General features: G+C 41.7%; 1 protein-coding gene across 2 annotated transcripts; it reads left to right on the forward strand.

Annotated features, from left to right (window-relative positions):
- Nucleotides 1-819: 819 nt before the first annotated feature.
- ZFX (zinc finger protein X-linked) lies at nt 820-23,105 on the forward strand. Of its 2 annotated transcripts, none has more exons than XM_063392963.1 (8): nt 820-928; nt 6,779-6,867; nt 7,313-7,879; nt 16,595-16,744; nt 16,936-17,079; nt 17,169-17,303; nt 19,525-19,665; nt 21,080-23,105. In XM_063392963.1, exons 2-8 carry the CDS (start codon nt 6,807-6,809, stop codon nt 22,264-22,266), a joined length of 2,385 nt encoding a protein of 794 aa, XP_063249033.1. In that variant the 5' UTR covers nt 820-928; nt 6,779-6,806; the 3' UTR covers nt 22,267-23,105. The 2 variants fall into 2 exon arrangements, with proteins under 2 accessions (XP_063249033.1, XP_063249034.1); XM_063392964.1 differs by lacking the exon at nt 820-928 and adding an exon at nt 975-1,141.
- Nucleotides 23,106-23,347: the final 242 nt, after the last annotated feature.

Raw genomic sequence — 23,347 nt, forward strand, 5'->3', positions numbered from 1 at the left:
TGAATGAGAAAATACCTCTACACAGACCTCAGGTTTCAACGCCAAATTATTTCCAATTTTCCACAGCCCACAAAATGCGACGACCCCCTCTTTCCCCCGGTACTGCTGTTACGTGAGTGCCAGTGGCCCCCGCGGAGCCAGCCGTCCGTGTTCTACGTGAGGACCCGCGGTCCGGCATCGCACCCCCCTGTCCTTGTTGATCCCAGCAATTCCCGCCGGCAGCCGCGCCAGGGTGACCCGACGCCGCCCCAGCCCCGGCCCTCGGTCCGCGTCTGCTCCAGAACGGGGTCCCCGCACCCTAAAAACCCGCACCCTCAACACCGCTCCCCGCCGCGCAGACCCGAGTCCAAGCCCGCGGCGGGGGCGCGGAGCCTCCGGCCCGCACTCCGGGGCCGGGCCCGGCCGCGGGCCCGGCGGCTCGCGGGGGGGGCTCGCCCGGCATGGAGGGGTCGGGCGGGGAGGGGGCCCCGGGGCACCGCTGCGCTCCGCGGGCGCACGCCGAGCCCCGGGCGGCGCAGCGCGGCCGAGCTGCGGCGGAGGCGGCGGCAGGAGCAGGCGCGGGACCGAGCGCCGCCGCGCCGCCCCCGCCCAGCCGCCCCGACCGCCGCCTCGCCTGCCCCGCACAGGCCCCCGGCCCACTCGGCCGCACCGGCCCCCGCGGGCGGGCGGGCGGCCCGAGGCGGCGGTGGCGGCGCGCTCCCTTCCGCCTGCTCCTGGGCTCTCTCGGGCAGTGACGTGACGTGCTGACGGCGGGCCCGGCCCGGGGAGCTTGGCCGCTTCCACTCAGCTCCGAGCTCGGCCCCTCCCTCCCCTCCCGCCCGCCCGCCCGCCCCGCCGCAGCCGCCGCCGCCGCCGCCGCCGCCGCGCTCGGCCCAGTCGCGCTGAGAGAGGCCGCGCCGAGCGAGCGCCGCCGCCCGCCACCCGCACGGTAAGAGCCGCGGGCCGGGCCCTGCCGCCCGCCCGCCCGGCCCGGGCCTCCCCCTGCCCGCACAGGCCGCGGCGCAGGCCGCGAGGAGGCCGCAGCTAGGCCGCGCCAGGGCTCCGCCACAGGAGCGGGCCGCGGGCTCTGCGCCGGCGGGTCCCGCACGCCCGGCGCGGCCCGGGGCGGCGGGGGAGGTGGCGTGAGGAACGCGGAGCGAAGGTGGGTGGCTGCGGGCCCGGGGGGAGGCGAGTGGGGCCGGTGAGGGGCCGCGGGCCCGGCCGGGGGGGGTTTGGAGGTGTCTGGAGGAGGAGACAAAATGGCGGCGCGCGAGGGGAGGGGGGGCGGAGGGCGCCGGCGCCATCTTGAATTAATCGCTCGCACAGCCGGGGCCCCGCGCGGGCCGGGTCGGGCTGGGCCGGGCCGGGCCGAGCGGGGGAGGGGAGCCTCGGGGCTCCGGCAGGGACCGCCCGCAGCCTCCACACCCTCCCCGCCTCCCGCTGCCACACTGCGAGGCGCAGCGGAGCGAGGCGCGTTCCGGCCCGCGGCGGCTCCCTGCGCGGCCGCGCCGGGGCTGCCGGCCAGCTCCTCTCGTGTCCCGCCATCTCCTTCCTCTCCTCCCGCCGGGGATTCGGGCGGCGCGGGCTCGGCAGCGCCGGGAGCTCTCCCGCAGCCGCCTTCACCCACTCGCCCCGTAAGCAGCCCCCTAATCCCCTTGGGGCCGCCTTGGTGCTGGTTCAAAGGTGCGCCTGGGATTGGTCATTTCCCTAATTTAGGTTTCGTTAAGAATTAGCTTATTTCCTTTGGAGTTACTGTCGTCTGATGCACAACAGCCCAGTGAAATCTGGAGAAAACCCTTTTCTTTAACTGGTATTTTGCAAATACCCCACCACTGAACTACAACAAAGAGGGGAATGACTTGAGGGGTTTTTTTTACGGAATTGCAGTGAAAACAGCAGCACTGATTTTCCTGCCTAAACTGAGGGAGATGCGTCAAGAAATTAGCAGCTGAATGATCAGATTGTTACATTTGTAACATCGTTTTTATGCTTGTGTGTTTCCACCTAGTAATAACGGCGGTTGTTTTCAAGGCAGGAATTAAATCCTGTAGGACTGTAATTTTTTTTTTTTCCTTTCGTGTGTGTGTGTGTGTGCCTTGCGTTCCCCCAAGTGGGTCACGTCAGGCCAGGGGTGACACGGCGGCAGCGGCGCGGAGCCCCGGCGGCTCGGGCTCTGACCCACTTGGGACATGCCAGGCGTGCCGCAGGTTCTAATGGGCTGTAGCAAGGCACCACGGGAACATGGTTGTGGCTGTACACTAAGTCATCCCAGCGTGGGTAGGGGCCAGCACTTGCACGTGGGGATTTTTTTTTGTTTTATGCCTTGATTTGTAAGAGTTTCGCTGTCTGGATATTTGGTTTATGGCCTTATTGCCAATTAGGAGTAGGCAGATGACTATGCTGTATATTTCTTGTTCACAGGGATGGCTTTTCTGAAGTTTCCCCTCTATCCTCCTTTTTCTTTTTCTTTTTCTTTTTCTTTTTCTTTTTCTTTTTCTTTTTCTTTTTCTTTTTCTTTTTCTTTTTCTTTTTCTTTTTCTTTTTCTTTTTCTTTTTCTTTTTCTTTTTCTTTTTTTTTTTTTCTTTTTTCTCCTTTTTTTTTTTTCTTTTTTCTCCTTTTTTTTTTTTCTTTTTTCTCCTGGTGAGGCCAGGTAAACAGTTTCTGTGGAATATTAAGCCTCTTTTAAGGAACTCTAAAGTTGCTCCTTCTTGCAACATGACAGCTTGTCTATTTCTTTTTATTTCTTCTTGATTACCTTGCTAGCTCTGTTGAGTCAAGGATCCATAATGTGACAGGACTAGTGCACTGTCTGCATTGCATCTCTTGGCTGATTGTTCTCACAATCATTTTTATTTTGAAAGATTATTGCTAATATAGGAATACCATTTCTTCTATTAATATGCAATTTTCCATCTGTCCTTCCACTCGAAAATGTTATCTTGACTTCCATAAAGCCAAAACCAGCCAAGTGTCAGAGTAAATAGGTAAAAATCAGTTTGTAAAAACTAACTGTATGGACAGAATTAAGTGTATTGCAAAGTTGTATTAATTCTTGATCCGTGTGAAGCTGTCATGGACCCAAGCCAAGTAAAAGGTGTCGATGTTTAGTTCTTTTCAGAGGTTATAAAACCTGATTCTGGGTGCCTCTGGGTGTTTTTGTCACAGTGGTAGAAGAGTGTTACCAGAATTCCTGTGAGATTTGAACAAAGAGCCACGTAGTTGAAAAGGACTAAGTGTAGGGACATGGCTGGGCACCTGCTTTTCTTTAAGAGTTTGGTTTCCCAAGCTGGAACTGAAAAATTGATTCTGTTGGTTTTGATGCCAGAACAGGATCCTGAGCTAAGTGTCAGCTAGAATGTTTTGGAAGGACCAAGAGAAGTTTCTGTCCTTCTTGAGATCTTGCAGGAAAGTGAACAGCTGGAATTGCTTGCTAGCCTTTGTGGTACCACAGAGCTTGGGGTGCTTGCCAGGGAATTGAAGATGTTCTCTGTGGTGCTTGTAAGAAGCAGCTCTGATATTTCTCGTGTCACAGAGCTGCCATTACAGGTATGGAGCCCTGTGGTGTTCCTTTGTGCGGCTTCATCCTGTGCCCCTGTGCTCACCCTCTGCTCAGAAGAGGAAGAAAGTGTTTTCTCATCTCCTGGTTAGAATGCTCAAACCCTGAAGTGATTTCAGGAATCTTTTTGTATTTTTTTACCTCAGCCATAGACAAATTACTTTGTGCCGTTTGGACTGCAGATTCTGATTTGGACACTTTTATTATTTCAGATAGTTCAGTTAATTCCTATTTTAAGTGCATGCATCCTCTTTTGGTCTTCTTCTTGTGTCAAATTCTGTGGATGTGGGGCTTGTGCCCTTGTGGAGCACTTTCGAACTCTTTATGGTCCTGCACAGGGGTAAGAGCTGGTATGCATTGATGGGTCTGTGTGCTAGAGGACATTATGAGAAACACTATTTACTAAGAAATTCACTGAGGGAAAGCATTGAAGTTTCTTTCTACTCTGGAACAAGCACGAAAGCAAATGTTGGTTGCCTTTTTAAGACTCAGACTTTAAATCCCATGTGCCCAGTGTCTTTGGTTTTTTGGAGCTTGAGCCTTTGCTTCGAGCACATTTTGCCAGTGTAGGTGAGAAGACCTAACCAGTATAGAAGAGGCCAGAGTTTGTAGTGTGCAGGTGGAGGATGTGCTGGGCTGTCACTGCTGTGGAACTGCACCTCCTGAACACCACAGGGACATTTTGGGTTTGGCATCTGTTCCCTGGAATCCAGGCAGCAGCAAGAAAAACAGGGAAGAGATGGTGTCAGCGAGCACTTGCAGGAAGCTGGAAAATAGTGCTGGAGACCTCTGCATCTCATGGGTGAAGAGGGTAGACAGAAGGACGGTGAAAGAGTGCCTCACTTAGTGAAGTGAGGAAATCAGGGAGTGGATAGGATAGAGAAAGTACAGGCATGAATCATAAGAAGTAGAATTTGTGGTGGAGTGATGGTCAGGTGGGTGGTGAAAGCAGGAAGCAGGGAAAACGGATGCCAGTTCTTCCAGTGGTGAACTGACACTTCAGGCTGGTCAGGTGGCAGCAGATCGCAGGCTGTGTGTATGATAGAACAGCCCTAAAAGCACAGGCACAAAGGGCATCTGAACTTTTCCAGAGAGCCGGACAGAGAGCTCCATCTTCTTATGTGTGTGTTGTCTGAGGAGAGAGGCAGTTTTATTTCTGCCAGTCCTTAGTACCCCTTTGCTTTCTACCAAAAAAACCCCTCCTAATTCCTGATGCAATCTTTGCTACAAATTGAATGACGGGAGTGTACTGGAGTTACAAGCTGAAGGGATGAAATGAGCAGGTGAGGTAAAGAACATAATACTGGTGCGGGCACACCAAAAGTTGGAAAAGAAGCGACAGAAGACAAGAAACTAACCAGTGAAGGCAACACAGAAAATACAACAAGATGAGTAGGGAGGACATTGTTAGTAGACTCGTTGGGTGTATACCAAATAGATGGAAGGAAAGCAGTTTGGGTGTGAATAGTTCTTGCTAGAGTGACTGTATGTGATTTCGTGACTCTGTTCTTGTTTCTGTGGCATGACAGAAGTTGACTGCCATCAGTCAAGCTATTTCTTGCATCTGAGGCTGAGAAACACTTTTCTTCTGCTCTTGGTTCTGGAAGAAAGCATTGAGTGAAGAGCTGTTCCTTTTAGTAATGGGCACTTCTGGTGGAAGTGCTTGACAGTCAGAATAACTGGGAGGTGATTTATGTCCAGTTGGATACCACAACGACTTGTTAATACATCTGGCTTTAAAATACAGAGGCCTTCCAGCTGAGCATCACACAAATGCAGAACACCTTGGAAAATGATTAGTGTTGCACTGTTTTTCTTCCAGTTCTATGTCTGGCTGTATTTCTCTCTCAGCTTCCATAAAAGACAAGGCTTGAGTGACTCTGCTGGAGGCTGGACAACATCCCAAGGGAGAATTCCAGAGGTGAAGAGTTGAGAAAATTTGAGCTAAAAAGTGGGGCAAGTTTAGAAAATGTTTTTTCTAGATTATGGGTTTAGATTTGTTTTGGACTAGTTTTTTTTTTTTTTTCTTTCGTATAGCAGTTTCCCCTGATAAAGATTTAATAAATGTAAATGTAAATCTTGATAAAGATTTAATAAATGTAGATGTAATTTGGAAAAGTTACGATTCTTATGGAAACCTTGGGTAGAGTCTTGATGTTTTGTCTGTCTTTTGTGAAAGTATCACAGAAATGGGGAGCTTTCTGCCTGTGACTGTGAGAAATGTTTGGAGGAAGAAAAGTAACATCTTCCACTTGTACAGAAATACAAGCAGAAACATGAAGCAACATTCTGGTGCCTCTTGCTCATTCTGCACATAGGAAAGTAGTTGGACTTAAGTGCAAGGGAATGTACAAGTTTATGTTGGACTGCATTTTACCTAACTAGGTTTGCCTTATCCTAACTATAATGCACATGTGTGAGCAGCAGAAATTGCAGTTTGACATTTTTGTATTTTAACTTTATGGTCTTGTTTGGTTCATTCATTAAGAAGATTGAAATCCTAAGTCATTATGCATGGAAATGTTGATGCGCTGTTCAAGAATTTTAGTAGAATATGACATACAACAATTTTTGAGAACAGACTTATGGTACTTATGGTACTTTGTCTTAGGGCAAGAGTGTTGAAAATCTTTACAGATCTAGGTTTGAAAACATTTGATGTTATGCTCTGGAAGCAGTTTACATTGATGGTTTCAGTTCCTGAAGTGACATAAGAGTGAACTCTTCCTGACTGTCCAGGAATCAACATGAGGACATCAGAACTGGTGTGCATTTCAGATAATGAGCTCTCTATGTTGAACTTATCATATTGAGCCTTAATGATTTGACAGTTCTGTATTCTTTCCCATCCAATAGGGACTTGAGTTTCTTGAGTAGGAATATGTCTAGGCTTTGTTTTAATTTCTCTCTTTCTCTCTCTCTTTTTTTTAGATGATAAGGAATTAGTATTTTCACATTCCTTTATGAGCTGCTTCTGTGTTTGTGAAGCCATAGGGTTTTGAGAAATGGACCCAGTGTTGGACCTCACACTCCAGCTCAGACAGTGGGTGTGTGGTCATTAGAGTAGTACTGCTAGAACCCCAGACTTAGGGACCCTGCGTGAAATCTGAGGCATCCTAAAGTCATGTGGTGCTGTGCATTGACTTCCATGCACCCAGAGTTCAAACTTTTTGGTGCACAGACAGAGGCAGCCTTCTTCACCTAATACAAGTGAAATAACCTTTCTTCTTTATCTTCTGCAGACACTGTGACTGATGAGAGTTAAAGGCCATGGATGAAGATGGGCTTGAATTGCAGCCACATGAGCCAAATGCATTTTTTGATCCAGCAGGTCTGTAAGGAGATAATACATAGATAAGAGTGTTCACATTAGATGCAATTGACTATTGTTTATTCTGCCTTTGCTTAGAAGTGCTGTGCTGCATCAATGCTTTTGTATAGAGTAGTTGATTTTGAGTTTGGGTTGTTTTTATTAGTCAGAGTTATATGAATGAGCTACTGTTCTTTCAGTCAAGTAATAGTTGTTTGGGTATTGGGGGAGATTGCAAAATTTCAGATCTTTCTGGGAGAGAAAATCTTGTTCATCCTAATTATGTTAGCATCTACTGAGGACTTGCTTTATCTACCTATCTTAATAGTTCATATGCTGTTATGCCTCTTTTACTAAAGTGCAGCATAGTGTAAAAGTTGAAATGAAACAGAAGTAATTTCAACTATCAACCACCTCATGTGAGACAGTTTTACAATTCAAGTGCTATTTTAATTGTGTTTTTCAGGAGCTGATGCAGCACATATGGATGGAGATCAGATTGTTGTGGAAGTACAGGAAACAGTGTTTGTTTCAGATGTGGTTGACTCAGATATAACCGTGCACAATTTTGTTCCCGACGATCCAGACTCCGTGGTGATCCAGGATGTCATTGAGGATGTTGTTATCGAGGATGTTCAGTGCCCAGATATCATGGACGAGCCAGACGTGTCTGAAACAGTCATCATTCCTGAGCAAGTGCTGGACACAGACGTAGCCGAAGAGGTTTCTTTGGCTCATTGCACTGTCCCGGATGATGTTCTGGCTTCTGACATAACAGCAGAGACAATGTCTATTCCAGAACATGTACTGACAACTGAAGCAATGCATGTACCTGAAGTTGGACACGTGGAACATGTGGTTCATGATAACATTGAAGAAGCAGATATTGTCACTGATACTCTGGGAACAGATGTTGTTTCTGAGGAAGTCTTGGTGGCAGACTGTGCATCAGAGGCAGTGATCGATGCCAATGGAATCCCTGTGGAACATCAAGATGAGAAGGGCAACTGTGATGATTACCTTATGATTTCCTGTAAGTGTTTGAGTAAAGACATCAAAGGTTTTTTGATACAGGCTTGAAATGTCTTAGGGAGGGCTTAAGACGATACCCAAAGCAGAGTTTCTGTATTTTTTACTGAAATGCAGATCTCACAAATGCACTCACACAGAGGGATTTTTAGGAACATGTAGCAGCTAAAAGTTCTGGTGAAGCTAATGGAGAGAAATACTGGCAAATGCACGTCTGATTATAAGATATTTCTGTAGCATATGAACAAGAGTAAGAATTCCAGTAAACCAAATGCCATATATTTAATAAGAACTGAAAGAAAATTAATGTGACAATGTTTTAAAATTATATGTGCAGGTCACTAAGATGACTAACAAGACATTAAAGAAAGAAAAATATTTAATGGAAAAGAAAGTAAAAAAAGGAAGTTTCTGAAAATCCAATCCTTGTCTTGGTTTTTTGCTAACCCCCCCCCTCTTGCACTCCAGTTATTATTGGATACAGACATCAATATGGTATTCTTCACTATTAGGATGTATTTTCTCTTGATTAAGCAAAGGACAGAGGTATGCATCTAACAAAAAGCGTAGCTATTACTGCTCATAATTGGGAAGTGAGTATCTTAATCTCCCTTAGGAACAGTGGCACAATCCATTTGAATGATATTTCAAAAGGCTTAAATAGAGGGTGGAGAAAAATAGAGCATATCATCAATCCTTTTTCTACTGAGGATATCCATTTGTGTGAACTGGAGTTTACTCTAAGTATGTTACTTATTATAGTGATTACTCAGTGCAGCACTTAGGAACATCACAGTGTCATGCTGAACATTTATTTATTGTAGAAATAGAAAAGCCTTGTTAGGCTGGTTTGTTTAATTGCCATTTCAGGCACTTCAGTTTTGTGTGGTGTTAAATGATTCCATTGATGAGGTGTACTTCGTGCTGTGCTTCAGTTACCTTTTTTCTTTTTTTTTTTTTCTTTTTCCTTTTTTTTTTTTTTCCTTTTCTCCCCCCTTTTTCCCCTTCTTTACTTTTGGACACATTTTTGAAATGTATAATAACTTGTTTTAATTTTATATTCTGTACTTACGAATTTTAATGTTGCTTCTCCTTACCTAGGATCACTGCATTTCTTAATTTATCATCTCTTGAGTTCCTTGAGTAACCTTGTTGCAGCCATGTTTTGAGTTTATATGAGGTACAGTTAATTCTCTATTATCTTGGAAAACAATGAAATGGGATAATGAAAAGTATGGATCACACAAAATATTGTAAATTAAACTGCAGGATTGTACTAAGGTGAAATAGGTCAGGGGAGCTGTTCTGAAATTGTATCGATCCAGACTGATAAATGCACTCTTGTCTAGTGTGGTACAGGTAAAACTTTCTGATTCTGTACCAAGTTCAATCAGATGAAAGCAGCTCAAGTGCTTCTGAAGCTGTGCATAGTTGGACAGCAGACGGGATGATCTGCCTGTGGGTAATTGAGGCCTGATTCTGGTGGTGATCCTTCCTCTCTGTACCCCGACTGTAGCTCTGCAGGGTGCTGCTGCTCCTGTCTCTGCGGCAGAGCAGGGCCTCTGGGGCTGCAGCCACGGAGCACTCTGCAAACCGTGCCTGTGTGAGTGCAGGAGAGGGGGGATGTGTGTCCTTTCACTGCTGGCAGTGGCTGAACAAGCACAGAATGTCTTGGTGGAGGCAGTTCTGGATGATCCCCGTCTAGCTGGGAAGGCTTCTTAGATGTGCCCGTTGTCAACAGGTGGTGACTGACAGGAAGCACAGAAATTTAGTTGTTCACTTTTGCTGGGGTATTCTCCATTTTCAGTCACGTATTTCTGCAGTTTCATACTTTATTTATTATTAAATGTCTCTTGCAATGTACTTTTGTTTAGATTCAGAACATTAAATAAGCCAGCGTTTTAAATAATTGTTACTCTATAAAATATGCATTCTATTTGTGTTTAATGTTCTACAGTTCATTTTAGAGGGAAGTCCCTGCTACCACCTACTGTGTTTAAAGCCTGCATAACAAGTTCTTCTGGTTGTGAAGGCAGAGTCTGGTGCTTTTCCATCTAGTAAAGGCTGTCTTGCCAAACAGTCTCTTTGTTGTATGAAAAGTATGATTTGAATTAATTTTTGTTGTTGTTTGCATCAGCAGTGTATGTGTTCAGTGATCTGATTCCTGTCTCAGTTCTTCAGTTGAACTTAGTTTTCAAAAGGTAGTAACGTCAGCAAATCCAGTTCTGGGTTTTTCATCCTAACTTGTAAATTTGTGTTAGATTCTGGCAAGCTTCCATGAACTGCAGGGGCAGATGTTGGAATGTAATTTTGTCTGCCATTACAGTAGCCAAATGTTGCTGCTTCCCAGATCTGGGAGCTAGACTGTGTTCTTCAGAATGCCTTTGCCCGTCTTTTGTTAGATAGGCACTTGAAAAGCAGGGGGTGACACTTCTTGTTCTTTCTGTCATAGGTTTCTCCATCTGTTTTCTTCAGGGGAAACTATTGGCAAAATCTTTTTGCATTTTCCGTTTTTGTGGCTCTCTTTATGCGTTTCCATCTTTGTTCCTAATGAGCTGAGTATACATGTATTTTCTTAAGATCATTTTCTTAGCTTTATCCTGAAAATATATGATTGGAAATTACTAATCTGTGTGTACATTTTTTTAATGTTGTGTTTCTACCTTCTTTCTTTGTTTCAGGCTGGTTTGTCTTTTCAAAGAGTACAGTTCCTGTGGGTTTCATTCTGTGACTTTGCTTCAGTGAGCTCAGTATTTTAATAGTTCTTTTCCCAGTTAGATTTAATTTAGGTTTGGCATTAATATGCCTTTGCTATCTTCATTTTCAAGGTAATGTTTCTTGGCACAGCTTTATATCACTAGTTACTTTTTGATGTACTTAATTTTTTTCTTGGATACTTTGTCTTTGCCTTCAAGATTCATTTTTGTTCCATGGTAGAGTTGGGGCACTTGGAGCAGAGCAGAATCAGATATTCATTCAACTAAGAGTGCAAACCTACCAGTTAGTAGCTTGAAAAAAATGAAAGGAGGTCCGATTATTTTATTTTATTTTTCTTTTGCGTGTTCCATAACAAGCCAGTTCATGAGCTGGGTGAGGAAAGTATAAATTGTGTTGTAACTCACACTGGCACTACTTATTTGGTAGCTTGGAGAACCATTTCTCCTTAAGTGAGACAGTAGTGATGAGATTACCGGGTGTTTGTCAGAACAAAACAAACATCCTGCATTCCCTAACCAGGGAAAGCAGTGCCCTGCTCTTGACAATAAGATGGAAATTGAGGTGTTTTGTTTTGTTTGTTTGTTTGTTTTTTTTTTTTTTGTTTTTTTTTTTTTTTTTTGTTTTTTTTTTTGTTTTTTTTTTTTTGTCTGATTGCATTCTGTTTGGCAAAGATAGACACATCCTCTGGCATTAGCTGATTCTATAAGATGAAAAGGTGTGTCCTTTTATACTCTTATTGCAGTCAAAATAGTGAGGCACAAGAGTTTGACAAGAGGAGTGTGGAAAGAATGAAGGGCAGCCTCGCAAGGCTTAAACTGCAGCTTTAAGAATTGAAGTATTTGCAGATGTGGGAGCTGTGTTGTATCCCTCCCTCCCCTTGCTTTTCTCTGAGTTAGATATGTCTCTTGTTTGTTTTATCTGAATTAACACTTTTCATTACAGGAATCTGAACCCAGGGTAACTCACAGAGAGAGAAAGGTTTCACCTAGGCTTATGAAAATCAATCTTTTTTCATCCTTGTTGGATGTTTGAGTTGAAAGCAATGGATCTGATGAACCAAGCCATGTGGTTCATGCTTTTCAATGTATGGTTCATGCTGGGCCATCCAGCAGACTTCGAGTCAAGAGTGCAAAATGCTTTGAGTTGCTTTTTTGGTGTCAATATCTCCTGCTTTTTCCCTGGAGGTTGCTAAAGATGCAGGAAATGACATTTTTCTCTCTAGAGATAGAATTTGCTGCCGTGCCTCTGTCTGACCACTGGAGTGGCACCAAGAGTTGTGGCAGCTCCAGCTGCTCAGGAGGTTGCCCCGAGAGGTGATGGGGCTCAGAGTTACCTTGGGCAGAGTGGGGTGTCAGGGCTTAGTCTGGTTTGTGTGCTGGGCAGGGGACAAGAAGGACAAGTGTTAGATGCCAGCTGGGAGCTCAGGAATTCCACCTCTGCTAGATTACTACCCTACTTTAGATGAACGGGATATACTCACGTGTAAAGGCAATGGATTAAAGTGAGAATAGAGCAGATTTCCCTTTCTCATAGGTTAGGAAACCTGCTTGGCCATTCAAGAAATAGGTGTGGTAAAAAAAGCTTCTTGAGTGGACTAGGAATTGTCTGCTAATGAGTGAGGCAGATGTTTCTGTCGCAAGTAACTGAACAAAGTCGTAACTGAACAAAGTCGGGGAAAACAGAATGCTTTTAATCTGTTTTAGAGAGAATAGTTAGTAATGGCCTTTTGCATTAAGAATGCATAAATAGGGTTGTTTATTTCGTAAGCCGATAAGCATCCCATGATGTTTCTCAGCAGCTAAGAGCACCATTTGGGAACATAAAGGCTGACAAAATAGATGATTCTTGTCTAATTGTTCCGTTGGCACATTTTTAAGATCTGCTTAACTGGTGTAGATAGACTTTTCTTTAGGTTGTTTGTTTTGGTGTGTTTTTTAGCAATAAGCGGTGGGTACTTTAAAAAGATGGAAGGTGTCTTTGTGTTCAAGTGAATTTTATTTTTTATAATCATTTTGTTTTCCTCATTATTCCCACATAGAGGAGAAATGGTAGGAAATAATAAGTTTTAAAACTTGTGTAATTAATTAAAAATAAAGGCTGTTATATTTGCATTTTTTAATTAGAAATAAACCACTGTAAGGGTACAAAGTCTTTATCTGCCTACCCCTCCAGTATGTGATGTAAAAAACTAAAAGCAACTTCTTGGGGAAAGTGTATGTATCATGGTTAAACAAAAAATGTTCTATTAAAGCAAATCAGGATCTTGGCCTGACATTTGTACTTCTGTGTGGGGAAACTAGCCTCAACAGGGTTTCAAATATGGAGTTTATTATCAGTGCATAGGAGCTTGTTTCTGTCCCAGAAATGCAGTTGGATGCGTTTTAATAGAAAGGTAGAGACACTGGAGATAGTTGTTCTTTGGCTGCTACTGGTTTATTATACGATTTTTTAAATTAAATGTAGTACTTTCTAGGAAACAAATGCTGTCATTGTGATAGATCACACAGAATCTGTTGTTGTTGGCTGTATCTTTTATTTCTTTATTCTTTATTTCTTACTCCTTTTTCACCTGTTGGTCTCTTTTTGTTGATTTCCCTATAAATGCAAACTAGACAGGTTTTAAATATGCTGCAGCTTTCATGTTGTGTGACACCTTTCTTATCTGTTTGTGCTTTTCATTACAACTCTAGCATTATCTTTACATGGAAGCAATTATTGCAACATTGGAGAAGCACATACTTATTTGTTTCTTGCAGCTCATAGTATGCGAAGAGCAGGCTGCTCTAATCAGTGAAGTCTGTGAAGAATTTTGGCAAACTAACCATAGACTGCATTCTTGCAATTCATGTAAAATAATACTGTGTCTAGTCATTTTTCTGGTTTGTTTTTTTTTTTTTTTAACCTCTGAGATTTAGTCTGTATCCACTGAATCTACTGAATGAAAGCTACCAGCTAACATAGGGGCAAAAATCAGACATTTCAAGTTTTTAATGTCCAGTTATACATGATAAAATGGAGGCACAAGGTATGACAGCACTGGAGTAGTGCTAGCTTCAACTTTTTTCTGTCATGTGATTAGTTTAGTAATGCTCAGTGGCTCTACGTAAAAGGAAGTGGTCTCTTAGAAGCTAAACTAATTCTTTTAAGTACTTTTTTTGTTTGGTTGGAGGGGGTTTTTTTGGTTTTTTGTTAATGCCAAAGAAGAGCAATATGAAAGAATATCAGCCATGGATGGTAATTCGTGGGACCCCTCCATGGGCTATGAATTCAAATGAAAAATTAATATCATCAGAGTTCCAACTTCAAACATTGATCAGTCAAGTATTTCTGAATATCAGTTTCTCTCTTTGTGAGACTGAGATACATGGAGAATTCAGAAACTTTAGGCAAATGTTAAATAGAAAGCAAATTTCATAAAATGCTGCCAGTGAAGCAGTATAAATAAATGCTTGTGTAGCCATAGGACAAATTACCTTGGAAATGGTTCTTTCTGTAGTAGATATTCTTTCTCTTTCACCTTGTTTGTCTCTTCCTTTGATTTTTATCTTTTTTCCTATCTTTTTCTTTCCACCCTATTTTCATCCCGTTACATGTTTGTTACCATACTGCAAATATTACTGCTTTTCAAGCCCATCAGGGACTTCAGTTTTTAAACTATTACCACCTGTCAAGAGTGAACAATTTTCCATTTGGATGAGAAAAGTTGGCCTCATACCTCCTACGCATCAATTTCCTTACATTTTAATGGCTCTGTTAAAAAATATTTAAACCAGTTGTTATATTTTTGAAACAATGCTGAATATGAAGGGAATTCAGGGATAAACAAACTCTAAATTGTATAGCTTTTTTATTATATTGGATAAAATAGAACTTAGAATCTTGGAGGACTTATTTCAAAGCATGAATAGAGCATGTTTTTAAGACCTGGAAGTCTTCTGTTGTGTGAAAGTTAGCAATGGGTATTTCCATATATAAATGAAAGTAAAAAGCTCTGGTTTGGTAAAAGAAATGGGCCTGTCACACATCATGCACACAGGTTTGGTTTCTCTCTGATGGGTTCAGCCATGAGTTTCCTTCCTTGTGGATATGTTCCAGCCATCAGTTGATCTTGGTGGCAGACTTCCCTTTTGGCTTCAGAGGTGTAAAGTCAGTCTGCGCTGGTTTCAAAACATTCCAAGTACATGTGCTTGACACTGGAAACAGCCAAGGGAGAACAGCTGCATAAATGGAGTGTAGGAACAAAAGCAAGTTTTCTTTTTTCTCAGAGTTCCAGTGACATTTGGTATACCATGGATATGACAAAGAAATCACCAAAGTCTGTTGGTAGCTGAATGTGCACACTGTGGAGCTACATTGTTAAAATGATTCAAAAGAAGGTCTTAAGGTTTTTACTTTTAAATGCTTTGTGGTTCAGTTACAAGATGTTGTGTTGCACCGTGACACAAAGTAATTTTTTAAACATCCTATTGCTTGAAACTGTACGGTGGCCACTGTTCATGATCTTGGTATTTGACTATTTAATGTTTTCTGCTGTTCTTTTGGTAAGGAGAGAGACAGATTAATTTATGTTAGTGCTTTATAATTTAATGTTATTCATTTTTTTTGTGAGTAATGGTGCCTGATTAAGAAATTTTACTGAAATACAGTTGTGTTTGATAAGTGAGACAGAACATGTGATAGTTTATCTAATTCAAAGCTAATTTATTGACTTCATGGCAGGAAAATAATAGTAATAGCATTTTGAGCTTTTTTAAAAGTATGTATTAAAATAGATTTAAGAATGCAGTTACTGAGTAGTAAAGCTATGGTTTATTTATGAGGGTAGTTCAATGAGTAAAGTAAGCATACTTTGTGAAGTATTTGGTATGTGCTAGGCATGGTAGTTAAAAATTCTTCACCATTTATAGGACACTTCTTAGACTTCTGTTAGTATAAATTCCATGTTGTTCTGTCATGAACTGAAGTCATGCATGACTCTTAGGGAGTGACAGTAAACTCAGAAATTACAAAAGTATTCTGTCACGTTAAGAATTCTGAAATAATCTCAACACTGAAGAAACATCTGGGGCTTTTGAAAACGGGAGGATTCTCCAAAGGTCATCAGATGCTGGATTTGATTTTTATGAATGCAAACTTAGTGGTTTTTTTCTTGAAAACCTGTTCTTGGTAAAGTCAGATGGAGGAGATGCCCATGTGCAGTATGCTCAGAAATCCAAGTGTGTTCCTTGTACAGCTGCCTGTCAGCCGTGGGTGTGAGGGATTCTGGGCAGGTTTGGGCAGTGCAGGCTGCAGCGTGGCGTGGGTGCCCTTCTGCAGCAGAGCATGGGAGTGCTCAGGGCTGCAGCAGGAGGGCACTGCAGGGCCCTGTCAGCAAGGGCACCAGGGACGCTTTCCCTGGGGCAGGAGGGGAGTGGGAGTTTCTTCCTGGAGTTGCCTTTCAGGTTTCCTCTCCCAGCAGCTGAAAAGCATCAGAACCAGTGCTTTGAGGGAACCAGGTCTGACAGACAGCAGCAGTACCACTTGCATCAGAGACAGGGTTGAGCAACAGATTATGCTTTTGAAAAGAACAATTAATAGCTTATTAGTTGTGAAGGAGAAAGCAATTAAAACTGAGAATAAGGGAAATTATCCCACGGAGTGCAGCACTGATGTGTACTTTCTTCCTACCGTCATCTTGCTGCAGATCACAGTTCCCTTATTAGCATTGCCTGGTGTGGTGCTCATGCTTCTAGTTCTGTCACTGCAGCATCCTTGCACTTCCATCTTAACTAGAAGATAACAGCTTGAATTTATTTTTGTGTTTATTGTCACTGTTTTGAAGGATATGAAAAAATATATATTAATGGGTATGTTCTTTATCACAACTTTTTATTATGTTTAATAAAAAAATTATAAATTAAAAATTTTATGATTTTAAGCTACTTCCAAATTTGAGTTATAAAGTCTTTCATGTATGTCTATTTGCATATGACTGGGTAATTGTAATAACTTGTTTTTGTAGTGGATGATGCTGGTAAGATAGAACACGAAGGTTCTGCTGAAATGACCATGGAAGCAGAGTCAGAAAGTGGCTCTTGTAAAGTGGATGGCATTTGTCCAGAAGTCATCAAGGTCTATATATTCAAAGCAGATCCTGGAGAAGACGATTTAGGTAAAGGACACTTGTTTGAGAATACTCCAACCTGACACTTGAAATTTTGCATGAGACTGTGGTTTCTCTCAAGTGGTCTGTAAAGACCTGTGAGTCTATTGCTAGAGTTGACAAACTTCCAGTGTTTTGTGGTTTGGCATAGATTTTGGTCAAGTGTATTTAAAATATTTTGCTGTGGTCTTCCTAATTAGGGGGCACAGTAGACATTGTGGAGAGTGAGCCAGAGAATGAGCACGCAGTTGGATTGCTCGATCAGAACAGCAGTATTCGTATTCCAAGGGAGAAAATGGTTTACATGACTGTCAATGATTCTCAGCATGAAGACGAAGACTTAAGTAAGTAGGTGGCTTTCCTTTGGGAACAGGAATTTTCACTTTTGGCAGTGCAGCATTCCTATTTTTTTTTTAACTTCTTTTTCTCTTAGATGTTGCAGAAATAGCTGATGAGGTTTATATGGAAGTGATTGTAGGAGAGGAAGATGCCGCAGCTGCCCATGAACAGCAAATCGATGACACTGAAATTAAAACGTTCATGCCCATAGCTTGGGCAGCAGCTTATGGTAAGTAATATTCAAAAGAATTACTCTTGGTGACACTGCAGCAAAGTGCCAGGGATTGGTTTTTGGAGGGTAGTGTAGAGTATTTGTGCTTTTGTGTTTCTTTCTAGAGTTTTAGTTTAAGAATGGTTTCTTAGCATAATGAGCCTTAAAAAGAAAGGAAGAGCGAAGTTGTAAGGCAGGCTTCCTCTTGCTCCTATTTAACAGGCATTTTCCTTCATATTTTCATGATGTGAAAGGGGAAATACATGAGCTTCCAGCTTAAAAAAGGGAATCTCAAGTAGATCTGTTCCTCAGAGTTTTAGGACACAGAGCTGGCTTGGGAGTAGAACTCCCAATTTTTGGGGGGAGGGGGTGGGGGGCAAAAAAAGAAGGCAAATGGGAATACGTTAGATTCAGTGTAGCAGTGAAAAGCAACACTGAGCTCTAGCTTGATTTAAATGCTTTCTAGAAGGATCATATAAATACGTGATTTCACTAATGGCAATAAATTATTGATTAATGAAAAAAAAATTGGAGGGAGATATTAAAATTGCAGCAGAACCTTGAGAGTATTTCCAGCATGCAGAACCATTTTTTAAATCATTGTTATGTGAACATCAATTGGTGCACAAACCGATTTCCCAATACTTTTGTAAGCTTAAGACCAGAATTTCGTCTGAAAAAATGTTTCTGTGTTGTCCCTTTCTCCTTCTAAACAAAACAAAAGAAATAACAGAGTAGAGGACAAAAGTTGCATGTCTGCATGACGTGGATTGTGGTGATGGTGCCAGCAGACAGTTGTGCTGGGAATACAGTGGGGGCTGGAATCTTGGACATAAGTCAGGAAGGGCAAGGTTTCAGGGAGCAGTGTTAGACACTTTCAGAGTGTGTTTAAAAGTTACTTAGGGGATGGATGGTAGTGCACCCAAAGCCTATCTTAAGCCGTATACTGGTGAGCCCAGTTTGAGAGAGAAGGAAATTACATAAGCCAGTCTGAGTGGGCATTAAAAATGAAATTCAGTGAACTTGAAAAAAGTTGGATACTAAACATTCAGTGGTTTTTGGAGGAGGTACAGAAAATTGAGCAGAATGTAATAAAAACAGTGAGATGGAATTGCAAGGAGAATTTAGGAATGTGGGGAGCAGTGGAGTGATTGCATTGTCAGCAGTAAGCAACCTAGCATGTAGGGTGAGAGATGGTGGGGACAGGGAGAAATTAAGCATGAAGGCCTGAAAATGGCAGAGGAACACTTGAGCTAGCATATAGATGAGAATCTTCAGGCTCTGCACATGTGCCTGGCTCTGTCTCCTTACATTAATCATGAATATTAATTCTCAGCACTCTACGAAAGGAACAGCTATTGAGCTGTTATATCTTGTACATTCTTCCACTTGAGTCTTCCTGTCTTATTTGTGTGCGTTGTTTTCACTAGGAAACGTTTGCTTTTGTTGATTCAAGTAAATACTTAATCACAGAATTTCTTACTAAAAGTTTATTTATGTCCTTAAATCACCAATGTTAAACTGATTGCCAATAAATACCTCTTGAATGTATTTGTAATTTTCATGTTTGTTTCACATAAAGTGATGCCATTTGTGTATTAAACACAAAACTCTGTGAGACAAAGACTCTTTCCTTCTTTTGTTACACAACACTGAGCATGCTCTTTGTTCCCAGTAGAAAGAATTAGTAAGTGCTAAAGCATCAGGGGTATCAATAGTAAGTAGTGTACTTTGTTTGCCACCTCATGGGCTGTTCAGAAGGATCCTTTGATCGCAGCTCCAGCTCAGAAACTTGGTGTGTGACAAAGTTCAGTCAGGTGAATTCAGATGTACAGAAGGGAATGAGAGCTCACACACAAATGTATTTCAGGAATGAGAAGAAAATTTGGCACAGTAAATACTGTGACATGCTATTATTTACTAATGTTAAACATTCTGTGTATAATTAGCAACCAAAGAGATGCAAAAAATGCAGCATTTGAAGGAGAATTCTCTGTGTAATGAAAAGCCATTAATTCCTGTGCATTATGTACTCCTACAAAATGAGGTTAACAAAGCTAATGCTCATAATACCAAACATAACTCCTAAGTTATATGCTGAGACATTTTGCAGCTTCTGCTGCACATGATTACAGTTTGATTAAATACCCAGATAATAGTTTATCATTGCTGCCACTTTGGAATTTGTGCTCCAATTGCCTGCAGTGTTGGTAGGTAACTTTTTAACTTCCCTTGGTAGGCAATAACAACGATGGCATCGAAAGTCGGAACGGCACTGCGAGTGCTCTTTTGCACATAGATGAGTCCTCTGGACTTGGGAGACTGGCCAAGCAAAAACCAAAGAAGAAGAGGAGACCCGAGTCCAGACAGTACCAGACAGGTGAGTGTGTGGTGCCTGCCTCTCGTTCATCCAGGCATTTGCCCATAAACAGATGCACATGGAATGAATGTCTTGTAAAAAGAGACATTCTAAGAATTACTTTATATTTCTGCTTTAAATGAGTGCATGTTTTATTTTACAAATTTTAAATACGTGGGTCATTTGGATTGTAGAAGGTGTTTTAAAGGAAGCCATCTCTGACATAGGAAAAAGTACCATAGCAAAAGGTTAAAAAGCTATATACTTAACTTGCCACACCCATTTTAATGTTTAATGTAACTTTTTAAAAGGGGATGTTAGATAAATGGTGTTCTGTAATACTGCCTTTTAAAAATCCATTTTGTCTTTATTGAAAATACATAGAACAATGCATTTCATTATATCAGCTCAGTAGGTAACTGGTAAGTCTGAACATTTTATATTAATGTTCAGTAGTGTAACTTGTATAACCTTTCCTGTTTTAATGGTGAAATAAAATTGCCTTGATGTTTGTGCTGTTTTCCTTTCATCTGTAAGAACAGAAATGTTCTATGGCATAATCTGTTTTTTGCTGTTACTGTGTTACGGTCAGAATGTTTATTTGGTTTGAGAAAGCTGAAAAAACTTTTTTCTTCAGTAGCCTTGGCTTCCATAATACTAAAAGTTTCTTTGCAAATTGTGACTTAACTGTAGGAGTTCTGTTTTGTTTAGCTTGAGTTAGTAACCTGTGCAAATTAAAGTTGGCCTTTTCTATTTCCAGCTAGTCAGTTCTCCTTATAAAACATTTTTGGACAAGACAGCTTTTTTAACATGCCGAGGCAAATTCAGGGTAAACAAATCAGGGTGATAGATGAGTGCAAATAGTTTCCAAAGCTTTGGGGTTTCTGTATGTGAAACACGTTCTTATTGATTCCTGCTTGGTACCTCTTCAGGTTGTAGCTGTGACAAATGGCATAAGAAGGAGGTGTTAGTTTGGGGACATCTGAATTGTAGTCAGTGGTAGGTGATTAAATTGCCAGATGAAACTTTCATCTACAGATTTGTGGAGAGTAAAGAGAAGATTGTGTGCTTTGCTTACTAGATGATACCCAGTTTAACAAGTTGGCTGCTGTTCTTTGCACCAGCCATTGGTGTCTGCTTGTATTTAATGTGTGAACTCAGTCAGAATTCTTCAAAATAGAATTATTTGAGATGAAGAACATCTTTGGTTGTCTCCATCAAAAAACAGTGTTTTCTTTCTCTTAGTAATAAAAATGAGTGAAAGTAGTAATTCTTAGTTTCTTCTGCCTAACTCAGTAACAAGCTTGTTTATTGTATAGTAAATCGTATGTATCCCACCTTTCTCAACAGTTCATCTTATTGTTAACATCTGACATTTATTGAAGTGTGGTATTGTTGTATAATATTGATAAAAGGTTTTTTTGTTATTTTTCAGCAATAATCATCGGCCCCGACGGTCATCCATTGACAGTCTACCCCTGCATGATTTGTGGAAAGAAATTTAAATCCAGAGGTTTCTTGAAAAGGCACATGAAAAACCACCCGGAGCACCTTCTCACTAAGAAGAAATACAGATGCACAGACTGTGATTACACTACGAATAAAAAAATAAGTTTACATAACCACTTGGAGAGTCATAAGCTGACCAACAAAACAGAAAAGCTTATTGAATGCGATGAGTGTGGGAAAACCTTCTCTCATGCAGGAACTTTATTTACTCACAAGATGGTGCACAGGGACAAAGGAGTTAATAAAATGCACAAGTGCAAATTCTGCGATTACGAGACGGCCGAGCAGGGGTTACTGAGTCACCACCTCTTGGCCGTGCACAGCAAGAACTTTCCTCACATTTGCGTGGAGTGCGGCAAAGGCTTCCGGCACCCGTCGGAGCTCAAGAAGCACATGAGGATCCACACCGGGGAGAAGCCGTACCAGTGCCAGTACTGCGAGTACCGCTCGGCCGACTCGTCCAACCTGAAAACGCACGTAAAGACTAAACACAGCAAGGAAACGCCCTTGAAGTGCGACATTTGTTTCCAGACTTTTTCAGATACCAAAGAGCTACAGCAGCATACGCTTATGCATCAAGAAAGTAAAACACATCAGTGTTTGCATTGTGACCATAAGAGCTCAAACTCGAGTGATCTGAAACGACACATTATTTCAGTCCACACAAAAGACTACCCTCATAAGTGTGATATGTGTGATAAAGGCTTTCATAGGCCTTCGGAACTGAAAAAACACGTGGCCGCTCACAAAGGTAAAAAGTTGCACCAATGCAGACATTGTGACTTTAAAATTGCAGATCCGTTCATTCTGAGTCGTCACATACTCTCGGTTCATACAAAGGATCTTCCATTCAGGTGCAAGAGATGTAGAAAGGGCTTTAGGCAACAAAATGAGCTAAAAAAACACATGAAAACACACAGTGGCAGGAAAGTTTATCAGTGTGAGTACTGTGAGTATAGCACTACAGACGCCTCGGGCTTCAAACGGCACGTGATTTCCATTCACACAAAAGACTACCCTCACCGGTGTGAGTATTGCAAGAAAGGTTTCCGAAGGCCTTCCGAGAAGAACCAGCACATTATGCGACATCATAAAGATGTTGGGCTGCCTTAAAGTCTCTTTCACAGACTTACGGCTGGAATTATAAAGGAAATCTGCCTTTCAGGCAGTTAGCTTATTTTAAAGCCAATCACCTGCGATCACACACACACACACAAAAAAAAAAAACCAACAAAAAAAAATACTGTGCATTTGATTTATTGCTGTATAAAAATAGGATTATTGCTTGTAGTTGACTTTTATACCTTTTGTTCAATAGCGTGTTCTGAATTCTATTCAGTTTGTTTAATAAATGAAGAAAAGATGGCAACAATAAAGTTGCATTTACTAAAGTAAACCCTGTCTCTTACTGAATTTTTCAACCGTAATAGTTTATTTAAGTATATTTATCTTACTGACCTCGTTGATACTCACAGTGTCCATGTTAATGCAGTTTTGTCGTGAATTTTAAAAATACGAAATTTCTCTTGATAAAATTGTCAGAGGTGTGTATAAAATGGGGAATTGTCATGTTGACAGTAAAGTCACTAGGGCCCACCTGATTGTCCTGTTTTAACTATACAGACTTCGTGGCAGGTTAACTATTTTCCAGTTGAGGAGTTACAAGCCTCACTTCGTGTTTTCATTCTGGTTTCAGAGAGAAAAATATTTAAAAAATGGTTTGGGGCGGTTTTTATCTTTCCTGGGCAAATTTAAAAGTATGCGCAAATATTACATTTATTGTTCTGTGCTTCTTTGTCTTTGAAAGGTTTTGTGTGTTACAAAAGAGTTGGGTTTTTTCTGTTTTACTCCTGTCTTAAATGTTGGAAACGTAAAATACTCTTGTTCCATTTGCAGCGTTAACAATAGGTCACAACTGTCTGTATGTGCTGGTAAACGTACCTCAAACTTTATGCTTTTATGTATGTTGGTATTTCTTTGAAAGAGCAGTTTGTGGTTCAAGTCACATTTTTATTGTTAGTTGTTTTAGAATAAAATTTAAGACCAAGAGGTGCCTCGATTTTGGAAACCAGATATTTACAGTGAGAGCTTAAGAAGAGAATGGAGCAGAGCAGATGAATTTCTAAGGAGTAGAGACGCTGTAATGTAGATATACTTAATAAGAAAAGTAACATATGATAGATGCAGTTCTGTG

The sequence above is a fragment of the Prinia subflava genome, chromosome 3 (genome assembly GCF_021018805.1).
Source record: "Prinia subflava isolate CZ2003 ecotype Zambia chromosome 3, Cam_Psub_1.2, whole genome shotgun sequence".
Classification (NCBI taxonomy): domain Eukaryota; kingdom Metazoa; phylum Chordata; class Aves; order Passeriformes; family Cisticolidae; genus Prinia; species Prinia subflava.